The sequence below is a fragment of the Eurosta solidaginis genome, chromosome 2 (assembly GCF_040869045.1).
Source record: "Eurosta solidaginis isolate ZX-2024a chromosome 2, ASM4086904v1, whole genome shotgun sequence".
Lineage (NCBI taxonomy): Eukaryota > Metazoa > Arthropoda > Insecta > Diptera > Tephritidae > Eurosta > Eurosta solidaginis.
This window is the reverse complement of record NC_090320.1, coordinates 72,644,884-72,661,255: the sequence shown is the minus strand read 5'-3', so window position 1 is coordinate 72,661,255 and position 16,372 is coordinate 72,644,884. Positions and strand designations below refer to the sequence as shown.

Genomic DNA, 16,372 nt, shown 5'->3' with positions numbered 1-16,372 from the left:
AATAATTGGATTTTAACAAATGAATTGCAGCAAAATATGTTAGCGAGTTTTTTTGTATAGTGAAAATGCTTATAACAGTGTTTCGCGAAATTTTGTATGTAAATGGACAAATGCATTTGCATTCAACATTCTACATTTTGTTATTTTACTATAAGAATCGAATTTCAAGAGGGAAGAGTTCGTCTAGAATTCTTTGACACTAATTCTGAACGCATCACCGACTTATCACATTTCTTCCAGGGTATATACCTATATAAAGTTCATTAGATACCTCTACACGTATTCATGTATGTATGTATTTTTATATTAAACTCACCTGCTACATCGCTATAATATCGTATATGTGTGGCGATTCGCCCCCAAGTTGCTTTGATAATTGGTAATCGGTCATTGTGAAAACGTTTGCAGGTTTTGACAGCAAAAAATATACTTTCTGGGTGCGCGGTTATCTGTAGGAATACAATATATGTCAATGTTGCTACCAAAGTTGCGCTTTTAAAAGAGAATTAATGTCAATGACACTAATTCCAAATCCGAAAGAGAACTAATGTCAATTGGCTTAAGTACGCTTTGGGATTATTTAACGCCGCCCACGCAAAAAGCAGCTGTGAGTAATAAGACTAGGACTTGTGTTGCCGTTGTTAGTCCAAATCTGGCGTTGAGCTGGCCAAATTTAAACTTCTTTATTTGCTTTAATCTCCATAATTTCTGAAAATAGCGCGATTTTTAATTCCATATTTTCTATTCATATTATTCAGAGATATTTTTCGAAAAAATAAAAAAATAAAATAATTAAAAACAAGTAAGGAAGGCTAAGTTCGGGTGTAACCGAACATTATATACTCATTAGAGAGCTGTGGAGACAAAGTAAGGGAAAATCACCATGTTGTAAAAAGAACCTAGGGTAACCCTGGAATGTGTTTGTATGACATGTGTATCAAATGGAAGGTATTAAAGAGTATTTTAAGAGGAAGTGGGCCATAGTTCTATAGGTGGACGCCTTTTCGAGATATCGCCATAATGGTGGACCAGGGGTGACTCTAGAATTTATTTTGTACGATATGGGTATCAAATGAAAGGTATTAATGAGTATTTTAAAAGGGCGTGGGCCTAAGTTCTATAGATGGACGCCTTTTCGAGATATCGCCATAAAGATGGACCAGGGGTGACTCTAGAATTTGTTTGTACGATATGAGTATCAAATGAAAGGTGTTAATGAGTATTTTAAGAGGGCGTGGGCCTTAGTTCTATATGTGGACGCCTTTTCGAGATATCGCCATAAAGGTGGACCAGGGTGACTCTAGAATTTGTTTGTACTATATGGGTATTAAATGAAAGGTGTTAATGAGTATTTTAAAATGGAATGGGCCTTAGTTCTATAGGTGGACGCCTTTTCGGAATATCGTTATAAAAGTGGACCAGGGTTGACTCTAGAATGCGTTTGTACAATATGGGTATCAAACGAAAGGTGTTAATAAGTGTTTTAAAAGGGAGTGGACCTTAGTTCTATGGGTGGACGCCTTTTCGGGATATCGCCATAAACGTGGACCAGGGGTGAATCTAGAATGCGTTTGTACAATAAGGGTATCAAATGAAAGGTGTTAATGAGTATTTTAAAAGGGCGTGGGCCTTAGTTCTATAGGTGGACGCCTTTTCGAGATATCGCCATAAAGGTGGACCAGGGGTGACTCTAGAATTTGTTTGTACGATATGGGTATCAAATGAAAGGTGTTAATGAGTATTTTAAAAGGGCGTGGGCTTTAGTTCTATAGGTGGACGCCTTTTCAAGGTATCGCCATAAAGGTGGACCAGGGGTGACTCTAGAATTTGTTTGTACGATATGGGTATCAAACGAAAGGTGTTAATGAGTATTTTAAAAGGGAGTGGGCCTTAGTTCTATAGGTGGATGCCTTTTCGAGATATCGCCATAAAGGTGGGCCAGGGCTGATTCTAGAATTTTTTGTACGATATGGATATCAAATTAAAGGTGTTAATGAGTATTTTAAAAAGGAGTGGGCCTTAGTTCTATATGTGGACGCCTTTTCGAGATATCGCCATAAACGTGGACCAGGGGTGACTCTAGAATGTGTTTGTACGATATGGGTATCAAATTAAAGGTATTAATGAGGGTTTTAAAAGGGAGTGGTCCTTAGTTGTATATGTGAAGGCGTTTTCGAGATATCGACCAAAATGTGGACCAGGGTGATCCAGAACATCATCTGTCGGGTACCGCTAATTTATTTATATATGTCATACCACGAACAGTATTCCTTCCAAGATTCCAAGGGCTTTTGATTTCGCCCTGCAACACTTTTTCATTTTCTTCTACTTAATATGGTAGGTGTCACACCCATTTTACCAAGTTTTTTTCTAAAGTTATATTTTGCGTCAATAGACCAATACAATTACCATGTTTCATCCCTTTTTTCGTATTTGGTATATAATTATGGCATTTTTTTCATTTTTCGTAATTTTCGATATCGAAAAAGTGGGCGTGGTCATAGTCGGATTTCGGCAATTTTTTGCACCAATACAAAGTGAGTTCAGATAAGTACGTGAACTGAGTTTAGTAAAGATATATCTATTTTTGCTCAAGTTATCGTGTTAACGGCCGAGCGGAAGGACAGACGGCGACTGTGTATAAAAACTGGGCGTGGCTTCAACCGATTTCGCACTTTTTCACAGAAAACAGTTATCGTCCTAGAATCTAAGCCTCTACCAAATTTCACAAGGATTGGTACATTTTTGTTCGACTTATGGCATTAAAAGTATCCTAGACAAATTAAATGAAAAAGGGCGGATCCACGCCCATTTTGAAATTTTCTTTTATTTTTGTATTTTGTTGCAACATGTCATTACTGGAGTTGAATGTTAATATAATTTACTTATATACTGTAAAGATATAAACTTTTCTTTTAAAATTTGAATTAAAAAAAAATTTTTTTTAAAAAGTGGGCGTGGTCGTTCGTTAAGCAGACATATAGTAATAAGAGTAACGTTCCTGCCAAATTTCATCATGATATCTTCAACGACTGTCAAATTACAGCTTGCAAAACTTCTAAATTACCTTCTTTTAAAAGTGGGCGGTGCCACGCCCATTGTCCAAAATTTTACTAGTTTTCTATTCTGCGTCATAAGTTCAACTCACCTACCAAGTTTCATCGCTTAATACGTATTTGGTAATGAATTATCGCACTTTTTCGATTTTTCGAAATTTTCGATATCGAAAAAGTGGGCGTGGTTATTGTCCGATATCGTTCATTTTAAATAGCGATCTGAGACAAGTTCTCAGGAACCTACATACCAAATTTCATCAAGATACCTCAAAATTTACTCAAGTTATCGTGTTAACGGACAGACGGACGGACGGACGGACATGGCTCAATCGAATTTTTTTTCGATACTGATGATTTTGATATATGGAAGTCTATATCTATCTCGATTCCTTTATACCTGTACAACCAACCGTTATCCAATCAAAGTTAATATACTCTGTGAGCTCTGCTCAACTGAGTATAAAAATTTTAAGTTATACGGTTTTATTGAAAACAATACTTACATGAAGTAATAATAATACTAAAAGCCAGAAAATAATTAGGTAGGTCCTAGCTTAAGTCGAGCTAAATAAAACCGCTTAAAAAAGCGCCGTAGGCGAAAAATTGGGAAAAAATCGCGCGATTTTCGCCTGCGGTCTTTTTTATTTTTAAAATTAATGTTAAAAAAATTTCAAATCCTATTGTAATAGACAACAAATTTTGGAAGAATAAGAAGTTTTCTTTTTGCAAAAGCGAATTAATGTCAAATAGAAGAAAAAGTTTATCTGGCATTAATTCCTTTTCAAAACAGGACTAATGTCAATGACGTTGATTCCAGCATGATTCTGACGTTAATTCTCTTTTAGATTTGGAATTAATGTCGTTGGCATTAATTCTCTTTCCAAAGCGTATTAATGTCAATTGACGCTAGTTCCATTGACACTATTGCACGTAACCCAAACGCAATATGCAAGAATAAGGAGACGTTGAAGAGGATTTCGAAAGAAGGAGCACGACGCAAATTGGAAGAGAAGCTCGGCCTAAAATCTCTTCGGCGGTTATCGCGCCTTGCATTTATTTATTTTTTGATTGCAGCCCAGAGGATTACAACACTTTTTTGCTTGCATAAAGTTAAGATATTATAGGAAATTTTCTTTTTAATATTTTAATACGTTTTTTTAGATTACTTATAAAAATTTAATTGTTTTACTCACGCAGTTGCTCTTGTCCAGTGGCTTTGCATACATAGCGCATTTTTTGTTCGACGATATTGGAATCTCTTCACTCGACCGCGGGCATATGTAATGCGCTTTACGCATGAGTACTTTTCGACTGTTATTTGCGTCTGTGTGTCCCTCAGCCGCATGATTACTTTCTCCATAATCCGCCTTTACTTCATTATAAATAAAGAGCGCCAATTCGTATTCCATATCGATGGTAAAAGGAAAGTCTCGCGCTGAAGTACTCTGCTTATCCAGTGCATCAGCCGTTTTGCTAGTTTTTGTAGCATAAAAGAAAAATAATAAGTGTTAAGTTAAAATATTTATCAAAATTGTAAAAAACGCGAAACAATTGCTCGATATCAACCTATAGCCACTAATTCTATTACTTGCAGTGCCTATTTATGCCAATTACTTTCAGTTCAAAGCTAGCACGGCATATGCAAGTAAATTTCTCAAGTTTGATAACAATTTGACCTCAAATAGAAAATCGGGAATTTCTGCAGCACAGTGGAGGAAGAAGTTCGGGGCTCACGAGCCGTGCTCTTCGTTTGTCTGCAGGTCCTGAACCCCTTCAAACCCATCTTCAAAAAGTATCAATTTGTCTAACTTTTCAAAATATTCTAAAATCAAAAGGGTTTAAATTTAAATTTTTGAAATTTTGTTTTTCTGAAAATATATATTATTTTTACAAAATACCCTTAAAAAGTAGAATGAAAATGCAAAATTTCATATTCACACAAAATTTTTCTAGGACGCATGATTCTCGAGGTAATTGTGCTGAGAATTATGACCGCTATGGCCCCCCGGGCTAGGGGGCTTAAAATATACCAGCGGCAGGTATGCCTGTTGTAAGAGGAAACTAAAATACCAAATCGATTCAAGGGGTTGCGTAGCGCAACTCGTTCAAGGGGTTGCCAGCGCAATATATAGTTTCTACAACCCAATATGGTCGGGCTAGTATCATAATGGTGCTTGTTACCGGAATGTACCGGATCTGCATCCGACAAAGTTAAGGGTTGTCTTCTTATCCGCGGGTTGTCTTCTTATCCGCCCAGCGGGAATGAAAATATGATTTGCAAGTTTATATAGCGAGCCGCTTGATCCAAAACAGATGTCCACTTACACCTTGTGCTGGACAGACGCTGCCGATGAAAATTCCCCAGCCAGCCCTTAAAGCGAGTACGTCAGATTCCTGCCAGATTGTCGCCTTCCCACATTAGCTCACTACCAACGAATGTTCAGTGGCTAAGGATACTCGGCCACAAGCGACCGGGAATAGTGAACTGCTTGAACCGCATTGAAAACAATCGCTCTGGCCGTTCCCAGGTGAACGGCTGTCAGAAGTTTGCGTGGACTTCTACACACGACTCCAAATATTCATGGTAAAAAAGAGAATCACATAGCGATTCGTTTTCGATAAGCTACCGAAAAAAAAATTGTCTCGATGAAATCAGCGTCATCGAGTGTAAGTGTTCTAGAGAATGGCGCATATTTACATTTAAATTATTCAGTCAAAAGCAGAAACTTTCACAGAACCACCTACAACTAAACCACCCAAGAGCGCGTTTCAAAGGTCTGCACAGGGGGGCAACTGCCATTTATCAGCACTTCAAAATGTTAAGTACGAGCTCCACACAGACATCAACATAGTCCAGCGGATTAAAACGCAGTGGCTGCGCTGTCTAGGCCATGTTATTCGAATAAAAGATGACGCTCCGGCCAAGAAAGTGTTTCTATCGGAACCCGCCTATGGAAGCAGAGGTAGAGGGCGGCCCCCACTCCGCTGGAAGGACCAGGTGGAAAACGATTTAAACTCCCTTGGTGTGACCAATTGGCGCCGGTTGGCAGAGAGAAGAAGCGACTGGCGCGCCTTTTTGGACGGCCATAACCATTTAAACGGTTAAGCGCCATATAAGTGAGTAAGTAAGAATGGACCCGGTTCCTGTGATTGTAGTCAAAATAACAGTTACGGTTTAAACAAAAAATTTAGCGCTTTTAAAGAGATACCGTTTCGCTTTATACTTTATATAGCGTTACTGGACTATAAATGCAATTACATTTTCTTGTTTATGACTCTCTAGCCAATTCAATAATTATGATTTGAGAAGTTTTTGCATTAAATCGAGCTAAATACACAACCTAACCCATGCATGGAAAAGCATTAAAATTAGAAGTAAAATAAATAAGACATAATCAGTTCCTAGTTCGACTTACATTATTAAGGCCCTTGAGAAAACAATGCCAGCACGTTGAAATGGAAATGGAAACCATGACGGATCCTTGTGAAAAGCAAAGTGATGTCTGATATTGGCTTGATTGTCATAGAGCGTGTGACCCAAATAAAGAAGCTGTGATGGAGTAGAAATATGTGAATGTTAGATATTTTGTATAAATTAATTGAATTTTCACGTAGTACACACTTACATACTACATACATATGTACATAAAGTAAAAGACCCCTGCAAAAAATGCGACAAGGGTAAGATGAATCCGGGATGAGTCGCTAAGGAGTATGCGACTATAGCCAGTTCTGAACTCTTTATATGGGTTGGAGTAGTCCGTTTTGTTTGAGCATGTCCTATGGAGAGACCAATTTATGCCTGAACGGGTAGTGTCGGACTGGTCACCTTTATACCCTACGGGTACTGTCGGATATATCTTTTCTCTACTGTACGACACTTCCTCTTTGTACCCCTATGGGAATTGTCCGACCTTTTTGTTTAAATACGTGGAGTGTCGTACATATTCTCTTCGTACCTGTACAGCCACAGTTACATAAGTCTCTTTTGTTCGCCTATGGGTATTGGCGGACTAGGCCTATTTCTACCTGTACAGAATTTTTAACGGACTTAAAACTTTTTTAAACTCTAATACAATATTCTTAAATTTTTTTCGTATTGGTGTTGTAGAATAATGAAAACAAAACAAATATTGCGATAATGGAACATATGATCCTAGTATTTTAGGTTCGGTATAGAGCCCCGCATTTTTCTTAAATAATGCTATTCAATCATATTTAATTCTTTTTTTTTATTTCGTTGCTGTTTGTTTTTTTCAATTGGCTACATAACTTTTAAATCGACTGATGCCAAATATACCCAAAAGGGGTTAGGGGGGATCAATTATACCCCAATATGGACAAAAGAGATCAATCGCAGACCACTCTCCTTAGGGATTAATCGCACGATTTTCTGCAGGGACATACTAAGGTGATTCACTTAGCAGTATGAAAAATTTGAAGAGTGTTGTAAACGTAGAAATTTATCAAATTAAGGGAGTTCAGAATTTTTTTATTTGACGTTGGAAACGTTACTATAGCAAATATAAACTACGGATCGTGAGAAACTTTTTTAATTAAAATTTTTTTCTATACAATTTTTATTTTGTCTTGACAGTTGATGATTTGCTAATTAATTTTGAAAAATTATACTACGGTTTTTGATGTTGCGTTTTTGCAACGACGTAGCAAATGCATAGCCGCGAATTTTTTTAGTATACCGTAAAAAATATGCTAGGGAAGTTTGCAATGCAATGATGCTAGACCATTTTTACAAAATCCTGAACTTCCTTAAAATTTTAACACCGTCATGTTTCTTAGAAAAAATTATTTACGAATTAAGGCATTAAGGCATTTGCTTAATAGCCTAAGAAGGTAAATTTTGACAGATCGTAGAATCAAGCGGCACACTAGCAACTAATTTTTGCGACTTCGGGCAAGGGGGCTTAGAGTACACACGCGGTAAGAATGTTTGTCATAAGAGGCGATTAAAATCCCAATCTTGCGGGTTGTACGCTAAACTTTGGTTTGCAATGTTAAGACCCATACCAATAAAACCAGAACTCGGAAGTCACTAAACGGTGTTTAGAAATAAGAAGAGGGATTTGGTGAAGTGAACAAGGGACAGATGTATTAGTCAAATTATAAACCAAGTAAAGTAGAATCGTAAAGTAGAATCACAAAAGTTGACCGTATTTGTACGTCCACGTACCGTTCTCAAAAGTTAATTCATGGTCAACTTTTCTGAGCTTATCTAAAAGGCGGGGAGTTCCCCTTATTTCTATATATTTCGCGAATGACGTTGTGAAAAATACTTGTCAGCGCAAAGGCTTGTAAAAATTTAGTGAGTTATCAGTCATAGTTTGTGTCTTAAATAATATAAATATAGTTTATAAAAACGAAAAAACACGCAAATATGGTGTCGTTTTAGTACCTACAATCCACTAAGATATTTGATGATAGCACCGTAGAACAGAGGTTCGTGTCTCCGCTATTAAGCACAACTCGTTTTATACCGAGTTATTTAAACACTTCAATTATTAGTAGATTGCGCGTATTTTTATGGAGAGATTGAGTGACGCTGGCACCATCTGACATGAAAAAGTGGCCAACTTGCAACTTTTTTGCAAGCAAAGCATAAGAAGAAGAATTTGACATTTGCTTTGGCTAAAGTTGCTGGCACACTTTGCAAGTGAAATTATTTTTCCCACTCGTTGATAACTTTTCTAAAATTTTTCGAATTACAAACTGCAATATAACAAATGAATACGACACAAAATATGTTGGCAAGTATTTATGTTGTATAGGGAGAATTTTTATAAAAGTGCTTTGCGAAATTTTGTAAGTGAATAGGCAAGGCGAAATAAACTTCAATTACCAAGTCTGAAGTTCCTTCACATTTACAAGCGCAACATCTTGGTTGATTGTGGTGATGTTATTGGAATGCATAAGATTGCGTTAAATAACGCATCTATATGAAAAATTTCATTGTGCCGCGGCCTTAATTTAAAAAAATCAGCAAGTGTTTGTGCGCCTTGATTCTCAAAAATGTTTATCGCTTAAAGTGAATATCTTGCTAGAAAAAGATGATTACAGACATATATTCTACGGTTTATACAGTCTTTAATAGAGTCAGATGTGCAAATAGAATTTTAAACTTTATAAATAGATATGCTTAAAAGAGTGCCCATTTTAATTTTCGCACATAAAATTACACGTATCTAATAATTTCCGACATACATACGTACATTTACTTTACACTCAATAAGATTAACTATGTAGTCACATATTTCATTCCTAATCCCCTAACTTACCTGTGTGGCATCCTCCTGCTCTAGGTGTTGTAAAAGCTCCAACAAAGCGACGTGCGTACTCTCTTCCAACCAAACCACCCATTTGGTATGCTCGCCAAGTAGTTTAGAACGGACGACAGGTAAGACATTCTTTATCGCCCAATAGCTTGAGAAATTAAATATTTTATGCAATATATGAACTGTGATAATATAGTTAGATTTTGACAGTTCGCTTTCGGCTTGGTAAATAATGTCATCGCATAGACGTGTTGCTAATGGGCGATGATAAGGATCGTCTTGGCTGGCTATGAGGAACAATACTCCAGTGGTTTCTATAAAAATAAAGATAGCAGAAAAAATTTAAATTTGTTAGTACGGATATTTTATTAAACATTTTAAGTTTTATTTTGAAACTAGAGTACTTGACGACTTTGTTCTGCCCAAAAATTGGTTTGCCTTCATTTTAAAAGTGAGCATCGCTTCCCTTCCTCACTCTCTATGGCAGTTTCCTCTACTTTTTCTTAATCATATATGGAATATCTATACAAAATGGTCAGCTGAAACAGGTATTCAATGCTTCAACTGATCAACCGATTTCAGTATCTTTGTTTTTATAAACCGAACTCTATGAAACTAACGCAGGTATAATCTAAAAAAAGAGACGTTCTCCTACCCGATAATATTCCTCTCTGCCAGGTATTTTCTTTCTCAATAAACAGAGCCATTTGTCGTATTATCTTTTCTGTAAAAAAAAAAAATATAAATATTTCTTCTTGCCTCTTCCTCCTCCTCTCCGTGTTTGATCCCTGTCTCTCCTCCGTGTCTTCCTCCTTTATCTTCACCGATTTTTATTCCTCCTCTCCCTAAACTTCGCTCAATTTTTCCTCATCTGCCTCCCTTCTCTAGGTTCCTCTCCTTCCTGTATTCCCTTAGTACTTTCTCCATTTTTTCTTCCTGTCACTCCTCACCTTCGCTCCACCTCCAATTCCCACTCCTATTTACTATTTTCCTTTTCCTCTTTTTTAGCCTATAGCTTTTTGTCTAACTCCCCCGTTTCCTCTCGCTATTCTTCTTAACCAAGACCCCTTGCTAATGCCCTAATTAACACATCCTATTTCATACCCATAATGTGTGAACACATATTGGGGATCGCTCTGGTTCATATTTGGTCTATATCTCAGAAATGATCTCAAATATTAAAATCCTCGATCTTATATTTGTTAGTAATGATCTTAATTATAATTTAATTCGTTCTCTCTGCCCGTTATCTAATACTGATAAACATCACGTACCATTGATATTGGAGATTAAGTTTTATGAATTTGGAAATATTAAACTCAATAATGAAGTTGGTTTCAACTATAGCCGATGTGATTTTGCCTTGATCAATAATTTGATCTCAAATATTGACTGGCAGTCTCTTTTTAATAATCGCAATCTTTCAGACTGCTTTGACTTATTCAAAAGTAATATCTCGGAAATAATGAATATTAATATTCCTCGTTTCCCGGCAAGGGTTTACAAGTTGCCGTGGTATACCAAAAGCTTAAAGACTCTAAAAAATTTGCGTAATAAATATCATAAACTTTTTAAAAAATCAGGAAGTCCCGAACTCAAGCAACAATATCTGAATTACGCGAAGGAGTTTAATTGTCTTGATAAGTTTCTGTACAATAGATATATTCTCAATTTCGAAAATAATATCAAATCGAATCCTAAATCGTTTTGGAATTTCATTCGCTCCAAACAATCGGTTTCAACAATACCGTTGTCTGTGTCTTACAAGGGCAAGAATTCATCATCGTCTAGTGATTCAGCCAATTTGTTTGCAGAATTTTTTAAAGAAAACTTTGCTACTGATGATCTATGGAATGACGACGGGGATATGTTGAATGAGATAACGTCTTGTTTCGACTTCTCCTCATTAGTTCTAGATATTGATGATATTATCTTAAGTATTCAGACGATCAAGAGCTCCAAGCAATGTGATTATCAAGAATTTTCATCTTTTTTCCTGAAGCAATGTGTAGCTTCCGTTGCAGAGCCCTTGTTGCATATATTTAATTTATCATTAAAGTCTGGTATCTTTTTGGATGAATGGAAAACTACTTTTATTCAACCTATTCATAAAAGTGGTAGTAAAATTGACGTTACAAACTATCGGCCAATATCGAAGATCCCCGTGATTTCAAAACTTTTTGAGAAAACGGTGATGTTTAAATTATCGTCCGCAGTTAAGCGTTATATTTGCCCATGTCAGCATGGCTTTGTTCCGGGGCGTTCAACAGTAACTAATCTGGTCGTTTTTTCGAATTACTGCATCTCGTCTTTTACTCATGGTTGTCAAGTTGACTGCATATATACGGACATATCCAAAGCTTTTGACAGAGTTTCGCACAAAGCTCTCTTGGCTAAATTGCGAAAAATGGGTTTCCACTCAACATTTTTACAATGGATTTATTCATACTTATCCAATAGGATAAATTTTGTTGTTATTGACAACGTAAAGTCATCGCCTTATGTAGCAACCTCAGGTGTGCCCCAAGGTAGTATCCTTGGCCCACTTTTCTTTATTCTCTTTATCAATGATGTAAGTGCTTGTTTCAAGCAATGCAATTATCTCCTTTACGCTGATGATTTGAAAATTTTTTTCAGAATCAAGAACGAGTCTGATACTCTCATACTACAATCTGAGTTAAATAATTTTAATGAGTGGTGCTGTAAAAATAAGCTTGCGCTGAATGCCAACAAATGTTATTACATAACTTATTCCAAATTATGTAATAAATTGATTTCGTCTTACTATGTCTCTAATAAGCCGTTACTTAGGGTGAATAAAATTCGGGATTTAGGTGTTGTATTTGATTCGTCTTTTACATTCACCGAGCACTTAAATTTTATTATCCCCAAAGCATATTCCTTACTGGCCTTTATTAAAAGAAATGGATCCGAGTTTAAGGACCCATATACTAAAAAACTATTATATAATGCCTTTGTGCGGTCAAGGCTTGAGTATGGTTCCATAATATGGAGTCCTTATTATGAGGTACACAATAAGAGAGTCGAACGTGTGCAAAAAATATTCATGAAGTACTGTTTATACGATATAAACTTCGATCTGCCTCTTCCTCCATATATCTCTAGGTGTAAGCTAATTAATCTTCACACATTAGAAAGTAGAAGATTAATTACATCTATAATGTTTATTTATGATATTTCCAATGGCAATATTGATTGCCCGATACTGTTAGAGTCTTTGAACTTTTATGTTCCATCACGGACTTTGCGCCAATATAATATGTTTTTAATTGACCAGTTTAGATCTAATTACGCACTTAATGGCCCGATCACTCGCGCTCTAATTGCTATTAACTCAATCAATAATAATTATTGTATTGATTTTGCGATATCTCGTCGAAGTTTTAAAAATATGTTATTTTCCATTTTAAATTAAGTTTACTGTAAATAAACCTTATGTTTAATAATGTTTAATATAGTCTGTAAGATTTTTGTAATCATAGACTGAATAAAGAAATATGAAATATGAAATATGAAATATTAAGCTTGTCGAGGAGGAAGTACCGGGGTACTAAATTTAAAGCAAATTACGTCTTCAATTGGAATTTTTCGAATATGTCGACCTATCATTACTAATTCACACCGCGGAAAAAAAGTATCAAATATTAACTTGGTGAAATTTACTAACCAGGTTGAACACAAACCTCTACAAGACCCTGTCACAAATTGTGATGGAGTCCGAGGAGGAGACGCTTCTCCCCAAAAGCATAAGCAGCAATAGAAACTGCAAAAAAGATCTAACTGGATACCAATCACTGAGGTCGTGTCAACCTTAATTCTTAACTAGCTGCCACTGGAGCTCCACACACGCCTTACACCTACTACCTTAGAAAGCCATACGAACAGATTATCTTTAGCCTACATTGAATTTTGACAAGAAATTTAAGGTGAGGATACGGCATGTAAGGACGGTGTCACCTCACTATACACTGACGGGTCCAAAATAGACTGCGGCGTTTGCGCTTTCAATCCGTCTTCCAAACTCAGCTAGTATCTTTCAAGCAGAGCTACTAGGAAAAGAGAAGACCTGTTGCATCCTGTTGAACAATCCTGTAAACGGTCGAGAGGGATGCATATCCTCATACAGCAAAGCAGCGCTTAGGGCGCTGGACTCACCACTTACGTTCTCTTAGGCCGCCGATAACTGTAAGAAAGAGTCTTAGGCTCAAAAAGGTCCCATTGTGATACCACGTGGATCTGTCCCCTACTGAAACCAATAGGTCGATTCAGCAAACGTCAGGAATTTCTTAGGTTTCAACTTAGCTAGATAACAAAGATTGGCAAAGAAGGGAGATCCCAGAGATTTCTTCCTCTTGTGCCAGAGCGCAGGGCAATCGCACAGAAAGTGCTTGACTGTTTCTATCTCCTCTTTGTCTTTGCAACTCCTGCAGTAATCATAATAAGAAGCACCCAGCCGTTGTGCATGCTTGCCCATTGCTATGTGACCGATTACAAGTCCGACAACCAGATATATGTCCCCCTTCCAAGAAGAAGGAAACTTCTTGAGCGTCTCGAGTCCCATTCAGGCCACACGAGCTTAGTGTGGTAGCAGGATTCAATATTGCTCCATCTCACACCCGCGTCCCAAGGAAAATCCTTTTCAAAGTGAGCTTACGTGTAGCGATCGGCATGCTCAAACCCTTCCAGGACAAAGAAAGCGGAACAGATGTACCCCCTCTTGCCAGTTCGTCAGCCATCTCATTGCCCGGTATATCCGCGTGTCCAGACATACCATACCAGACTGAGGGAAGTTTGCTCAGCGATCTCGTTAAGAGATTTGCGACACTTCTCTACTGTCCTGCACTTACATGTGACCTATCCAAGCGCTTTTAGTGCAGCCTGGCAGTCAGAGTAAACACACATTTGATTATAGTCGTGATCACCTGCAACGGCCTCATTTATAGCAGCCACCTCCACCTGAAATACGCTGCAGTGATCGGGTAGGCTAAATGATAGATTCCACCCTAGTTGAGGTGCAAAGACCCCGATGCTGTTTTATTACAAATTAAAAAAAGGGGAGCGACGTGTACACGTAACATCTTATTATAAAAGTGTGACATATGTACATACAAATTTACAAGTGAAGCTAATATAAGCGCATTATAAAGCAACGTAAATACTTATACTGCTTAATTGTGTGCGTGATGCAGACAAGTACAGTTATAGCCCAATATATTGTCAACCTATGGATCGGGGGTTTTTAGCCCCTAACTCCATATCATGAACGTGCATTTGAAATTCTAAGTATGTGTTCTTATTAGTTCGATTAGACCTACAACTGGAGGTATGTCACAAAAAGAATATTTATTCAATGTCACACAGTGCAATTTGTTTATTTCATAGTACTAGATTTCGCCCAAAGGTTGGAAGTCAAGATGTCACTCTAATTCCTTTGCATTCTTTTCCCTTCTTCTCCCATCATTTCCTTTCTTTAATTTCATTTACTCCAGGGAGCCTTCGAAACTAACCCCGCTCTAAGGGACTGGTACTGCTGCGTCTGCCGAAAAAATTCAAGTACTTAAAATGGTCACAATTTTTTCTGTATGTCTCGTGCAAAGTGTAGTTTCACCGAAGGAGATGTTCTGCGCTAACTCCTAATGCTCGTTGTCGACACGATTTCTTGAGCTCATTTGTGGCTCTTTGCTGATCACGCACAAAGGCGACTTACGGTTGCTATTAATGGTCTTTTTTTTTCCTATATAATTTAAATTTTACAAGGACCCTGGATAAATTTTTTAAATGCAGACCAGAATTTGCCGCTGTATGTTTTCGAAACATTGATTTCAATAGCCTTCGTAAAACCGCAACATCATTTTAGAATGAGAGTCAACCGATTTTAAGTTGAAAGATGTTAAGGTTATATGCCCAGTCCAAACTGTTGTTTTCCGGCCTTTTGATACAAGAATTCATTAAGAATAACCGCATAGCTGCAGTTTTTAGACTAGTTCGACTATCCCCTATGTAAGGGTAGTAGAACACCACTTTCGCTTCACCACTTTGAGAGTTCTTCTGAAGGACAAATCCTCACCTGGTAAATATATTGTGGAAAATGTTGACATCACTAGGCTGTTAGTAAATAATAGCAACAACAAAACACCGCAAGCAGCGACACTTATGTAGAAGGCAACGAAGAGATATCTCACACACACAGACGTAGTCATCAGCCGAAGAAGTTACTCACACATACACACGCATATGGCTATCAGAAAAGCATCAACTACAAATATACATGTATATAGCTGGTAACAATGCAAACTTAGAAATCATCAACATCTACATCCCTCCTGCCACCTGTTGCCCCAGTGGATACCGCCCTAATATCAGCGCCTTACTCACTGGCAACAATCGCATTATCTTAGGCGATTTCAATGCCAAAACGATCTATCATTCAAACTTGCGGGCGGACAGTAGGGGTGAGATGTTGGCGGATCAAATAGAAGAAACGACGTTCTGCACAATAAGAGGAGACGCCCCCACACGTATGGTAGGAAGCTGTCACAGTTCGCCGGATATATAAATCGTGAGCGCAGAACCCGTAAACTGCGTCAACTTGCAGCCGATGGTAACATTAGCATCCGACCACCGCCGGTAGAATTCCCGAAATTCGGCCCACTTTCCGGCGGAGTCCGCAAATTTAGCGAGAGAACGTGACCTTATAAGACAGCTCGATCCCGGCCCCATCGACCCTCAAATAAGGGATATACACCAACGCATCAGATTGCTTGTGGATGAAATCAAGCGGGCGAAATGGGAGGAGCACCTAAGCGGCTGTAACCTCTCTGCCGGTGTAGGTAAACTTTGGTCCACCGTAAAGTCCCTATCGAATCCGTCTAGGTACAATGACAAAGTTTCCGTCGCCTTTGGCGATAAAGACGGCATAGCCATGCCGATGGGTTTCTAATATTTAGCGTATGTCTTCAACCTGTCTCTTTCCAACTTTGCCGTTCCCGAAAAATGGGAAATGGC

General features: G+C 37.7%; 1 protein-coding gene across 11 annotated transcripts in view; it reads right to left on the bottom strand.

The window, feature by feature from the left end:
* The window catches only part of LOC137242194 (beta-1,3-glucosyltransferase), a 220,829-nt gene that overhangs the window by 185,270 nt on the left and 19,187 nt on the right, over nt 1-16,372 (bottom strand). For all 11 annotated transcript variants that reach the window (XR_010950118.1, XM_067769563.1, XM_067769561.1 and 8 more), the window contains exons 3-6: nt 9,350-9,660; nt 6,473-6,606; nt 4,250-4,529; nt 317-449 (exon numbers count right to left, since the gene is read on the bottom strand). Coding sequence is in view for 10 of the 11 variants with exons in the window: in XM_067769563.1 (XP_067625664.1) it covers nt 317-449; nt 4,250-4,529; nt 6,473-6,606; nt 9,350-9,660 (858 nt within the window). In the remaining variant the exon portion in view is untranslated. The remainder of the gene's footprint in view (nt 1-316; nt 450-4,249; nt 4,530-6,472; nt 6,607-9,349; nt 9,661-16,372) is intronic.